Genomic DNA, 12,482 nt, shown 5'->3' on the forward strand with positions numbered 1-12,482 from the left:
CTGCCTGCCAGTGATTTGGTGATGGTGTGCATGTGGGTGTACCTTGTTTCTTGGTCTCTGCCTGCCAGTGATTTGGTGATGGTGTGCATGTGGGTGTACCTTGTTTCTTGGTCTCTGCCTGCCAGTGATTAGGTGATGGTGTGCATGTGGGTGTACCTTGTTTCTTGGTCTCTGCCTGCCAGTGATTTGGTGATGGTGTGCATGTGGGTGTACCTTGTTTCTTGGTCTCTGCCTGCCAGTGATTAGGTGATGGTGTGCATGTGGGTGTACTTTGTTTCTTGGTCTCTGCCTGCCAGTGATTAGGTGATAGTGTGCATGTGGGTGTACCTTGTTTCTTGGTCTCTGCCTTCCAGTGATTTGGTGATGGTGTGCATGTGGGTGTACCTTGTTTCTTGGATTCTGCCTGCCAGTGATTTGGTGATGGTGTGCATGTGGGTGTACCTTGTTTCTTGGTCTCTGCCTGCCAGTGATTTGGTGATGGTGTGCATGTGGGTGAACCTTGTTTCTTGGTCTCTGCCTGCCAGTGATTTGGTGATGGTGTGCATGTGGGTGTACCTTGTTTCTTGGTCTCTGCCTGCCTGTGATTTGGTGATGGTGTGCATGTGGGTGTACCTTGTTTCTTGGTCTCTGCCTGCCAGTGATTAGGTGATGGTGTGCATGTGGGTGTACCTTGTTTCTTGGTCTCTGCCTGCCAGTGATTTGGTGATGGTGTGCATGTGGGTGTACCTTGTTTCTTGGTCTCTGCCTGCCAGTGATTAGGTGATGGTGTGCATGTGGGTGTACTTTGTTTCTTGGTCTCTGCCTGCCAGTGATTAGGTGATATTGTGCATGTGGGTGTACCTTGTTTCTTGGTCTCTGCCTTCCAGTGATTTGGTGATGGTGTGCATGTGGGTGTACCTTGTTTCTTGGATTCTGCCTGCCAGTGATTTGGTGATGGTGTGCATGTGGGTGTACCTTGTTTCTTGGTCTCTGCCTGCCAGTGATTTGGTGATGGTGTGCATGTGGGTGTACCTTGTTTCTTGGTCTCTGCCTGCCAGTGATTAGGTGATGGTGTGCATGTGGGTGTACCTTGTTTCTTGGTCTCTGCCTGCCAGTGATTAGGTGATGGTGTGCATGTGGGTGTACCTTGTTTCTTGGTCTCTGCCTGCCAGTGATTAGGTGATGGTGTGCATGTGGGTGTACCTTGTTTCTTGGTCTTTGCCTGCCAGTGATTAGGTGATGGTGTGCATGTGGGTGTACCTTGTTTCTTGGTCTCTGCCTGCCAGTGATTAGGTGATGGTGTGCATGTGGGTGTACCTGGTTTCTTTGTCTCTGCCTGCCAGTGATTAGGTGATGGTGTGCATGTGGGTGTACCTGGTTTCTTGGTCTCTGCCTGCCAGTGATTAGGTGATGGTGTGCATGTGGGTGTACCTTGTTTCTTGGTCTCTGCCTGCCAGTGATTAGGTGATGGTGTACCTTGTTTCTTGGCACTTCGTGTGAAGTTGCCATTGATGATCTTGCAGCTGGAGTTGTCTCCTCCACAGACGCCACACTTATCCTCCTGTTGGGAGGATCCTACCACGCCGTCACAGCCCACTTTCTGCAACACACACGTGTATGCACACACACACACAAAGACACACACCTAGACTTAATATGGACCCACACACTTCACAAAGTTATGAACACTGACACCTCACACAGTCACACACACATCATTTGGGTTGCAAAATGGACTAGCACTGTGTAACCCCACATAACCTTAAAACAACCCACAGACACACAGACTGACCTCACAGTCCCCACGCACACACACGCTGTAGGGGTCTCTATATGAGCAGAGCGTGCCGTCTTGGACCAGCCTCTGCATGTTGATCTTGTCTCTGGTCTCCTTGGACTGGCAATGGAGGTGGCAGCGCTGCTTAGCTGCACAACACACAACAGACCCATATGCAGAACTATGACAACATACTCTTAGAGATCTGGATCGATACTAAACAGGTACATCACTTAAGAGTACAAGGCAGGCCTAGCATATATCCTCTACAATAAAGACACAGCTCAGAGAAAGCCATAGAGGGTCTTTGTCTAGCCTGTATGTGTTTATGTAATCTCTCAGACGTGTGTCTACCCCGACTATGCCATGGCTATAATGTACAGTATGGCACTTGAGATTAGCTTTAAGGAGGATTCGACAGTTCAATGTGTATGTCGACCTGCTGCAACAGTTATTGCCAAGAGTTTGATTGTACACATGACCTATTGAGTCAGATTAGACTTAGCTAGCCGCAGAATCACTGTGTGATCTGAGATGACTATGTCTTCTGTACGCAGTGTTCAGAATGCACTGTGATGACTTTACGGTTATGACAAAGTATTAGAAACGGGAGTCCACTAGTGGTGATGCTATTCCATCCCTCAATCTTCCAGCCAGAGTCCCCAGGGAGGGGGCCGACACCATAGATCATCCCAGAGAGAGAGAGAGTTCTCTGGGTGAGAAGGTTGACTGATCCCCCTGACCAGCTGGACCCTGGATGACCAAAGCAGCTGGAACAATCAGCGTCTGTAAAGTGTTTTTTTTTAAACTATTGTTAGGAGGAGGTTAGCAACAGTATTTCACAACAGGCATAACTGATTATTTGATCTGGAGCAACGTCTGGATTTCAACACAGATGGACTCCTGTTCTCACATCTCTAAACCCTGGAGATGACAACACCCTAATGCAATTCATTCCAGCCTCTCTCCTTACCTTCACCTTTCCCCCCTTCTCTTTCATTCCTTTCCTCTCCCCACATACTTGAGTAATTTGAGCTCAAATAAAGACCATGGGAAGGCCTTTCTCAAAAGAATGGCATTTAGAAATGACAATGTAGAGAAAAACAATTTAGCGTGGGGACTGTTATCCTGGGCGCAGCGCTGTGCATAGTCTACTGTGACTGGATTAGACAGAGAGACGCGTCAGCGTTTTTCCTCGAGCGCTGCCCTTTACTGGGACCATCAGGTAATTCTCAGCGAGGAGGCCCTGACACCTCCTCTCAGAAGGAGTGGATCCGCAAAACCCACACACACACCTCTAGATGACGGAAGGGTGTTTTTGGAGACATGGAGAGAAAGAAGAGATGGGATTCCTATTTCTGAGTTCTGATGGTTTAAACATATGCTCTGTGATTCACAACAGCTGGCTGGCTGGAGAGAGAGAGAGAGAGAGAGAGAGAGAGAGAGAGAGAGAGAGAGAGAGACTGGAAAAGAGCTCAGATGACGTCAGTGTGATTAGGTGGAGTGAGAGAGTTCAAATAGAGTTTTTTTTAAGATGGGTTCAGGAAAGGGTTTGTTGTTTTAGAAAGGTTGAAAGACAAGAGTTTTCTTTTTGAATATAGATGTTTTCACACTGCTCAGCAGAAAACTAGCTGTCGTTGACCATAACATAACTCTCAATCTGCCTCCAAGCAATCTCTACTTCAGATACAACAGACTTTGGCCACAAAGCAAAAGAAGCTGACTTAAGGACCGCCAGTGTCTCCATCCCAACCGAACCTTTGGGGAAGTCTGTCTGTGTGTAGGCTACTTACGTTCGGTGTGTTCATAAGGAAGCCAGTGGTGTTTGTTGCTGTGGAACTCAAACTCGGTGTCCAACCTACGGCACTGCTCCTCCCTGAAGTCACTGTACAGCTCCTCACACTCCTGGCTGTTACACAGCTGGAACTGGTGGTTAGCACCCAGACAGGTACGACCTCCATTAGCAGGCCTAGGGAGGACAGGGGAGAGGGAAGAGAGAGAGAGAGGGAGTTAAATGTTAAACTAGGTCGATGTGAACAGTGATGACACACATCTTTTTGCAAAACCATCACAATGTGATGGATAGCAATGATACCATGTTGGTTATGTTCTGTAAGGACACGATCTAACACCTTTTCACTATGATACCATGGAAAAGTAGACTTCTCAATAGTTGATATTTATGTACCTGGGGTTGTCACATTCGCGGGTTCTGAACTGCACCCCTCCTCCACAGGTACGAGTGCAGGACCCAAACTGGCTCCACACACCCCACCCACCGTCCTGCTTTATCATGTCATTGGTCAGCCAGATACAGTGACCTTTGAAGCAGTGCTGTGATAGGATGAGAAAGGGGAGAGACTGTCAGATGGCAACATTTTTTACCATTACTGTGGTGTGTGTGAGTATGTATAATATTAATAATATTATGTATGTAGGTTTGTGTGTGTTTGTGTGTGTGTGTGTGTGTGCGTGTGCGTGTGTGTGTGTTTGCATGCGTCCGTGCTTATGTTAGTGTACCTTCCCGTCCCCACACATGGTTCCGTCGATTGGTGGTCCTTTCTTGGTCTTGCAGAAGAAGGGGTTGTCAGGGTGGCTGCACCACAGCTGTTTGCAGGGGTCAAACGTCCGGTACTGCAATGGACAGAGAGAGAGAGAGACATCCTCACACACACGCCCTCTCACATTATACACACACAGCCAGTACCTTAACATATCACCAGAGTAGACAGGTAACCTGCAACAGTCACAAGAAAGATATGCACACCAGTCACTGGGAGTAGCTAGCATCACAGAACATTCCAGAAATCACCTCAGACCTACTACACCAGAGATAAAAAAAAATCAAATGTACCACTGACTGCACATGTACAAGAAAATATACAAAATAATAACATCCACAGGAGTCCTGACGGCGGTGTACTGTAGTAGTCCATCACTGGTTCACTGTTACAACAACACGGCTGTACAGGAAGCCAGAGAGCATGCCGACACAACCAAAGAGGATGAGGAGAGAGAGACTCTGACTGAGACACCCTGCAGCTCTGTGGGGTCAGAGAGGAGGGCAGAAGGTGAATATAAAATGGTCAACATGACCGATCATTGGTTCAGAGAAGAATAAAGTTGTCCTTAGTCCGTTTTTCATTCTATGCCCCTTCAGGTAAGGATGCTGGGGAGAATAAACTGATCTTAGATCTGTGACAAACTCTCTTCTCTCTCAGCTGTTTCCCTCCGCTCCCCCCTCTGTCCCCCTTGCCACAATAACAGAGCCGAGCCAGACTCCCTACCCAGAATGACCTCAGGTGACCCCTCCAGTTGAGGTTACAGCAGGGTCAAAAGTCAGCCTGATGGTTGTTTGGCACTGATGACATCAGCTTGGTAAACTGGCACGCGACACTGCAGGATCCTAAACCCAAACGTAGAAAAGCAGCTTTTGCTCCAGACTTTTCTTTCTGTCTGGAAACTTCTCTCACTCTCTTTCTTTCCACCCTTTTTCTACCTATGTTCTACATGCCAATATGTCTTTCTGAACGGCCAAAAAGTCACACAGACATTTACAGTAAAAGGTGCCATGCGTGTGTCAGGGTTGAGCTCATTTGCTTTGGTTGACTCTGTCTAGCTATGAGATCCAGGAAAGCTGTTCGGGACAAATCCAGCGTTTAACTTTTGTCTCTTTGGTAGGTACTATATGGGACCAGAAACAGAGAATATGTTTAGAATCCTGCAGTACACACGCCAGGCACAATAATGTGACGATGGGCAGAACTAAATTAATAAAAAAATGTACGAGTAACGTTGCAACAACGATGACGATACTGATATCAATCAGAGGAAAAAGAAAAAAGCGGCCACATGGCTCCGAGGGAGGGAGGGGGGGGTACCCTTACCTGTGTTCCAGCCTGGCTCACCTTTTGCAGCTAAAGAATGGTTTGACAACAGAATACAGGGTAATCTAGCAACGTGTGCAAAGCAAAGAGCAGGTCAGCTCAACTCTCAATCAGAACAGCTCTTGAACAGCCTGTTTAAAAAAGAGCTCTTCAGCCAGTGTCAAGATGCTTTAAGGAAAATAATTATTCAAGTGGGGACTTAGGTCAGTAGGGACTTAATTCAGTGAGGAGTGAGGAGTCATTCTATCCAGGCGTGGATGTAACCCTAGTCATCCTACTGCATCAGTGGGGACTGGAAGTGAGAAGTGAGGAGTCATTCTATCCAGGCGTGGATGTAACCCTAGTCATCCTACTGCATCAGTGGGGACTGGAAGTGAGAAGTGAGGAGTCATTCTATCCAGGCGTGGATGTAACCCTAGTCATCCTACTGCATCAGTGGGGACTGGAAGTGTGAAGTGAGGAGTCATTCTATCCAGGCGTGGATGTAACCCTAGTCATCCTACTGCATCAGTGGGGACTGAAAGTGTGAAGTGAGGAGTCATTCTATCCAGGCGTGGATGTAACCCTAGTCATCCTACTGCATCAGTGGGGACTGGAAGTGTGAAGTGAGGAGTCATTCTATCCAGGCGTGGATGTAACCCTAGTCATCCTACTGCATCAGTGGGGACTGGAAGTGTGAAGTGAGGAGTCATTCTATCCAGGCGTGGATGTAACCCTAGTCATCCTACTGCATCAGTGGGGACTGGAAGTGTGAAGTGAGGAGTCATTCTATCCAGGCGTGGATGTAACCCTAGTCATCCTACTGCATCAGTGGGGACTGGAAGTGTGAAGTGAGGAGTCATTCTATCCAGGCGTGGATGTAACCCTAGTCATCCTACTGCATCAGTGGGGACTGGAAGTGTGAAGTGAGGAGTCATTCTATCCAGGCGTGGATGTAACCCTAGTCATCCTACTGCATCAGTGGGGACTGGAAGTGTGAAGTGAGGAGTCATTCTATCCAGGCGTGGATGTAACCCTAGTCATCCTACTGCATCAGTGGGGACTGGAAGTGTGAAGTGAGGAGTCATTCTATCCAGGCGTGGATGTAACCCTAGTCATCCTACTGCATCAGTGGGGACTGGAAGTGAGAAGTGGTGCTGGAGTGGCTTTTCAAATACTGACAAATGGTCAAACTGTGGGAGACGTTAGGGCCGTTAGGTGGCAATAGATACTTGTTTCCCTGGTGACATATATACGTATATATTAGTATTAATATATAGTTAGTAGATGTGTTAGTATACCACTAGTTCCTTTGGGGAATTCTTACCGCGGTACACATTACGTAGCCCACGCCGAAGTCGAAGCGACACTGTTCGTTCATGGAGTAGTGCAGACCAGGAAGTCTGGGCAGGGATGGCCAGTTATGTTCGTAGGGGTCGTCACGGAGACAGTCGTAGGATCTGGGGGAGGAGTCAAAAGATATATGAGCGAGCAGTGGTTTCTTATTCAGTGAATAAAGGAGAGTGGTAGTTTTAATATATTTTGGATTGTATTGTTGGGAACAGCAACATTTCAGTTCAGCACCCCTCCTCAGGCTACATGAGTTTTCATATTGGAGAACTGTATGCTGAACACTGGCAGACCTAACAGAGTGGAGTTCCTATAGTTTGCTTGTGGTCTGGAGTCATTCAGTTCTAGTGGAAAGGCAAACACGTTGTTTGGATTGTAACGTGTGTAAGTGTGTGTATACAGTAGGTGTGTGATAGACCCACTGTAGGTAACGTCCTAGCTCCTGCTGGCTACAGCGGGACCAGTGGAAGCGGTGGAAGGCAGCTTGGACCAACGGGGCCATGATGCTCCCCATGTGCACCTCGTCTCCACAGCGATTCCCCTGGCCGTCGTGCTCCATACCCAGCCTGGGGGAGAGAGAGAGGCAGGGAGGGAGAGAGGGAGGGAGGGGGGAGCAGAGGAACAGGCGTATGGGTCTACTTCAATGTTTTATGGTGGATAGAATGTTTTTTAAATTGTGTGATTAAATCGATACAGTGTGTGTGTGTGTGTGTGTGTGTGTGTGTGTGTGTGTGTGTGTGTGTTTGAGTGAGTGTATATGTGTGTGAGCGTGCGTGTATGTGTGAGTACGTGTATTTGAGTGTGTGTGTGTGAGTATGTGTGTTTTAGTGTGTGCGTGTGTGTGTGTGCGTGTATATATGTGAATTTGAGTGTGTGTGAGTGTGTGTGTGCCTGCCTGTGATTAAGTGTGTGTGTTTGAGTGTGTGTGTTTGATGAGTGTGTGTGTATGTGTGTGAGTGTGCGTGTATGTGTACGTGTGAGTACGTGTATTTGAGTGTGCGTGTGTGAGTATGTGTGTTTTAGTGTGTGTGTGTGTGTGTGTGTGTGTGTGCGTGTATTTGAGTGTGTGTGTGTGAGTATGTGTGTTTTAGTGTGTGTGTATGTGTGTGTGTGTATGTGTGTGAGTGTGCGTGTATGTGTACGTGTGAGTACGTGTATTTGAGTGTGCGTGTGTGAGTATGTGTGTTTTAGTGTGTGTGTGTGTGTGTGTGTGTGTGTGTGTGTGTGCGTGTATTTGAGTGTGTGTGTGTGAGTATGTGTGTTTTAGTGTGTGTGTGTGTGTGTGTGTGTGTGTGTGTGTGTGTGTGTGTGTGTGTGTGTGTGTGTGTGTGTGTGTGTGTGTGTGTGTGTGTGTGTGTGTGTGTGTGTGCGTGTATATATGTGAATTTGAGTGTGTGTGAGTGTGTGTGTGTGTGTGTGAGTATGAGTGTGTGAGTGTGCCTGTCTGTGATTAAGTGAGTGTGTTTGAGTGTGTGTGTTTGATGAGTCTGTGTGTTTGAGTGTGTGTGTGTGTGTGTTTGAGTGTGTGTGTACTCACACATGTCCTGTCTCGTGGGCTACCACAAAGGCAGAAGAGAAGCCATCCTCATGGTTCAGAGTACAGCTCCTCACTGGGTGACACATCCCTGTTACTGGAGCATAACCTGAAGAAAGGAGACAGGAGGGAGAGAAGAGGAAGGAAGAGAGCAGTGAGAGGGAGGGATGGAGGGAGAGAGAAAGGAAGGAAGAGGAAGGAAGAGAGTAGGGAGGGAGGAGAGGCAGGAAGAGAGGAGGAGGAGGGAGAGAGGAAGGAAGAGAGGAGGGAGGGAGGAGAGGCAGGAAGAGAGGAGGAGGAGGGAGAAAGGAAGGGAGAGCGTAGGGAGGGAGGAGAGGCAGGAAGAAAGGAGGAGGAGGGAGAGAGGAAGGGAGAGAGTAGGGAGGGAGGAGAGGCAGGAAGAGAGGAGGAGGAGGGAGAGAGGAAGGAAGAGAGGAGGAGGAGAGAGAGAGGAAGGAAGAGAGGAGGGAGGGAGGAGAGGCAGGAAGAGAGGAGGAGAAGGGAGAGAGGAAGGGAGAGAGTAGGGAGGGAGGCAGGAAGAGAGGAGGAGGAGAGAGGAAGGAAGAGAGGAGGAGGAGAGAGAGAGGAAGGAAGAGAGGAGGGAGGGAGGAGAGGCAGGAAGAGAGGAGGAGGAGGGAGAGAGGAAGGAAGGGAGGAGGGAGGGAGGAGAGGCAGGAAGAGAGGAGGAGGAAAGAGAGAGGAAGGAAGAGAGGAGGAGGAGGAGAGAGAGAGGAAGGAAGAGAGGAGGGAGGAGAGGCAGGAAGAGAGCAGTGAGAGGGATGGAGGGAGAGAGGAAGGAAGGAAGGAAGAGGAAGGAAGAGAGTAGGGAGGGAGGAGAGGCCAGAAGAGAGGAGGAGGAGGGAGAGAGGAAGGAAGAGAGGAGGGAGGGAGGATAGGCAGGAAGAGAGGAGGAGGAGGGAGAGAGGAAGGGAGAGAGTAGGGAGGGAGGAGAGGCAGGAAGAGAGGAGGAGGAGGGAGAGAGGAAGGGAGAGAGTAGGGAGGGAGGAGAGGCAGGAAGAGAGGAGGAGGAGGGAGAGAGGAAGGAAGAGAGGAGGGAGGGAGGAGAGGCAGGAAGAGAGGAGGAGGAGGGAGAGAGGAAGGGAGAGAGTAGGGAGGGAGGAGAGGCAGGAAGAGAGGAGGAGGAGGGAGAGAGGAAGGGAGAGAGTAGGGAGGGAGGAGAGGCAGGAAGAGAGGAGGAGGAGAGAGAGAGGAAGGAACAGAGGAGGAGGAGAGAGAGAGGAAGGAAGAGAAGAGGGAGGGAGGAGGTTCGTAAGGACAGTGTAGTTAACAAATTGTAAGCCAACATAACTTTTTTGAAAAGTCATTACTTTATTACATTACTCAAAATGTTCTTAACATTTTGTCATAATTAGTTAAAGCAACATATTGTTATATCTGATCTCGCCGGACTTTGGCCGCATATTTTCCGCCATTTTCTTCAAATCTGAGAACGTTGTGAAGCCACGCCCATTTTCTGAAGAATTACATTACGGAAATAGTGTCCATTCCTTGTATACTTCGTATTTTGGCGAATGTAGTACGACATCCGCAAACTTTTGGCTTACTAACTCTATCCATACTTTGACTAATAATCATACTACACTACTCAGTTTACGTCACACATAGTATGGTTAGTGCTGATAGTATGTAGCATTATGAATTACAATAAATTCAACTTTGACCTACTCACACCAAACAGGAACCTCTCAGAAGCTAGAGCTCAGTGACCTGACTGTGTCTCTTGTACAGCTCTCAGAGAATGCCCTGTCACTGTCTCTCGGGGATTTGTTCCCTCTAGTGGCTAGCAGGACTGTGGCTGTAGTCTCTCTCTGTTCTCACTAGCAGGTCTGTGGCTGTAGTCTCTCTGTTTTACCTAGCAGGTCTGTGGCTCTAGTCTCTCTCTGTTCTAACTAGCAGGTCTGTGGCAGTAGTCTCTGTTCTGTTCTCACTAGCAGGTATGTGACTGTAGTGTCTGTTCTGTTCTCACTAGCAGGTCTGTGCCTGTAGTCTCTGTTCTGTTCTCACTAGCAGGTCTGTGACTGTAGTCTCTCTGCTCTCTTCTCACTAGCAGGTCTGTGACTGTACTCTCTGTTCTGTTCTCACTAGCAGGTCTGTGCCTGTAGTCTCTGTTCTGTTCTCACTAGCAGGTCTGTGACTGTAGTCTCTCTCTGTGTGTGTGTGTGTGTGTGTGTGTGTGTGTGTGTGTGTGTGTGTGTGTGTGTGTGTGTGTGTGTGTGTGTGTGTGTGTGTGTGTGTGTGTGTGTGTGTGTGTGTGTGCGTGCATCTGTGATTGTGTGCATGTCTGTATGTATGTACGTGTATGTGTGTGTTTATTACCCTGCATGCCAGTAGGCCCAAACTCCTGTCGTGTGAGGAAGATAGCGTGGTCGTGGTACTCTGCATCTCCTGTCTCCTGTTTCTGCTGCAGGAAGGCCCAGCGACACACATTCTCCAGACTCTGAGACGGGTTCCCCAACTCTATCAGACTCATAGACTAGAGAGAGAGGGAGAGTAGAGAGAGAGAGAGAGAGAGAGTAGTGCGAGCAATAGAGAGCGAGAGAGAGGGGGGAGATGGGGAGAGAGAGCGAGACGGGGGAGAGAGAAAGAGGGGGAGAGAGAAAGAGAGAGGGGGAGACAGGGGAGAGAGCGAGACAGGGGAGAGAGCAAGACGGGAGAGAAAGAGAGGGGGGAGAGAGAGGGGGGGGAGTGAGACGGGAGAGAGAGAGAGGGAAAAGGAAAAAACAGTGTTGCAGATGTTCAGACAGACATTCATGTGTCTCTTCAATCAGGCTCGCTCAGTGACAAGAGCTTATCATGCATCCTGTTATTCCTGCTAGGACCAGTTGGTGGCAGTGCTGCAGTGGCAGTCAGCCACAGGGTGGTCCTGGGGCCAAGCTAAGCTAATATACCTTGGGAGTTATGGGGGGGCATATATGCTTGCCTAAAACCACAAACATTTAAAGACATATTCTCCTACTGCACATACACCGAGTCACCTTTCTAACAGAAATGTTTTGACTTTGTGAAAATCCAAACAAAAACATGTACACAATGGTTACATTTTCCCAGAATAATACATACACCCACATATAGACCCTTCACACTCTCTCTCCTTCATCTCTCCTAATCTTTCTTACTGTGTCAGCCACTCCTTTGTATTCTATCTCCGTCCATTTTCAACATACACACGGTTCAGTTCAGCCTCTCTGTGCTGCAGTGAAGACACAGTATGTGTGTTGCTCACATGATGGAGTATGAAGTGTACATATCTAACATATCTATGTGAGTGTGTGTTTGTTTGTGTGTTTGTGTGTGTGTGTGTTCAGGGTCATTTGGCCAATCTGCAGGCTGCCTGTGTGCACTGCTCCGTTGCCACGGTAATTGGGGATGATGGACAGCCGGAGATCTGGCCTGAGCTGCATGAGGATAGGGGCGGGGCCATGAGAGACGGTCTATGAGTGTGTCTGTTTGTGTGTGAGTGTGTGTGTGCATGCCAGTGTGTGTTTGTGTGCTTGTGAGTGTGTATGTCTGTACTCTGAAGAATTCCATTGGGATAAGACAGAGAGAGGAGAAGGACGAGGGTAGGGAATCTGGAGTGGTAGGGGCCAAGTTGAAAAGTCTAAATAGGCTATATCGTAAGGTTAGGGTTAGACAAGGAATATAGTGACATAAAGGAATGGAGATGATGTGATATAAAGGAATGGAGATGATGTGATATAGAGTTAAAGGAATATAGATTATATAACGGAATATAGATGATGTGAAATGGAGGTAAAGGAATATAGATGATGTGATATAAAGGAATGAAGAGGATGTGATATAAAGGAATATAGATGATGTGATATGGAGGTAAAGGAATATAGATGATGTGACATAAAGGAATGGAGATGATGTGATATTGTTATGAACTTGAGTGAAGACCCAAAAGCGGTTTTAACAGAAAACAGAGTTCTTTAATGAAAATACAGGAATGGCA

At 48.0% G+C, this 12,482-nt stretch overlaps 1 protein-coding gene across 1 annotated transcript in view; it reads right to left on the bottom strand.

Moving 5' to 3' along the window:
* LOC135545726 (A disintegrin and metalloproteinase with thrombospondin motifs 2-like) overlaps positions 1-12,482 on the bottom strand; it is a 273,928-nt gene that overhangs the window by 15,611 nt on the left and 245,835 nt on the right. Inside the window, exons 6-14 of the mRNA XM_064973543.1 lie at positions 10,844-11,000; positions 8,510-8,615; positions 7,395-7,538; positions 6,950-7,082; positions 4,277-4,390; positions 3,945-4,090; positions 3,550-3,725; positions 1,772-1,905; positions 1,456-1,579 (exon numbers count right to left, since the gene is read on the bottom strand). Of these exons, the coding sequence (XP_064829615.1) occupies positions 1,456-1,579; positions 1,772-1,905; positions 3,550-3,725; positions 3,945-4,090; positions 4,277-4,390; positions 6,950-7,082; positions 7,395-7,538; positions 8,510-8,615; positions 10,844-11,000 (1,234 nt within the window). The remainder of the gene's footprint in view (positions 1-1,455; positions 1,580-1,771; positions 1,906-3,549; positions 3,726-3,944; positions 4,091-4,276; positions 4,391-6,949; positions 7,083-7,394; positions 7,539-8,509; positions 8,616-10,843; positions 11,001-12,482) is intronic.

This window comes from Oncorhynchus masou, chromosome 9 (assembly GCF_036934945.1).
Source record: "Oncorhynchus masou masou isolate Uvic2021 chromosome 9, UVic_Omas_1.1, whole genome shotgun sequence".
Lineage (NCBI taxonomy): Eukaryota > Metazoa > Chordata > Actinopteri > Salmoniformes > Salmonidae > Oncorhynchus > Oncorhynchus masou.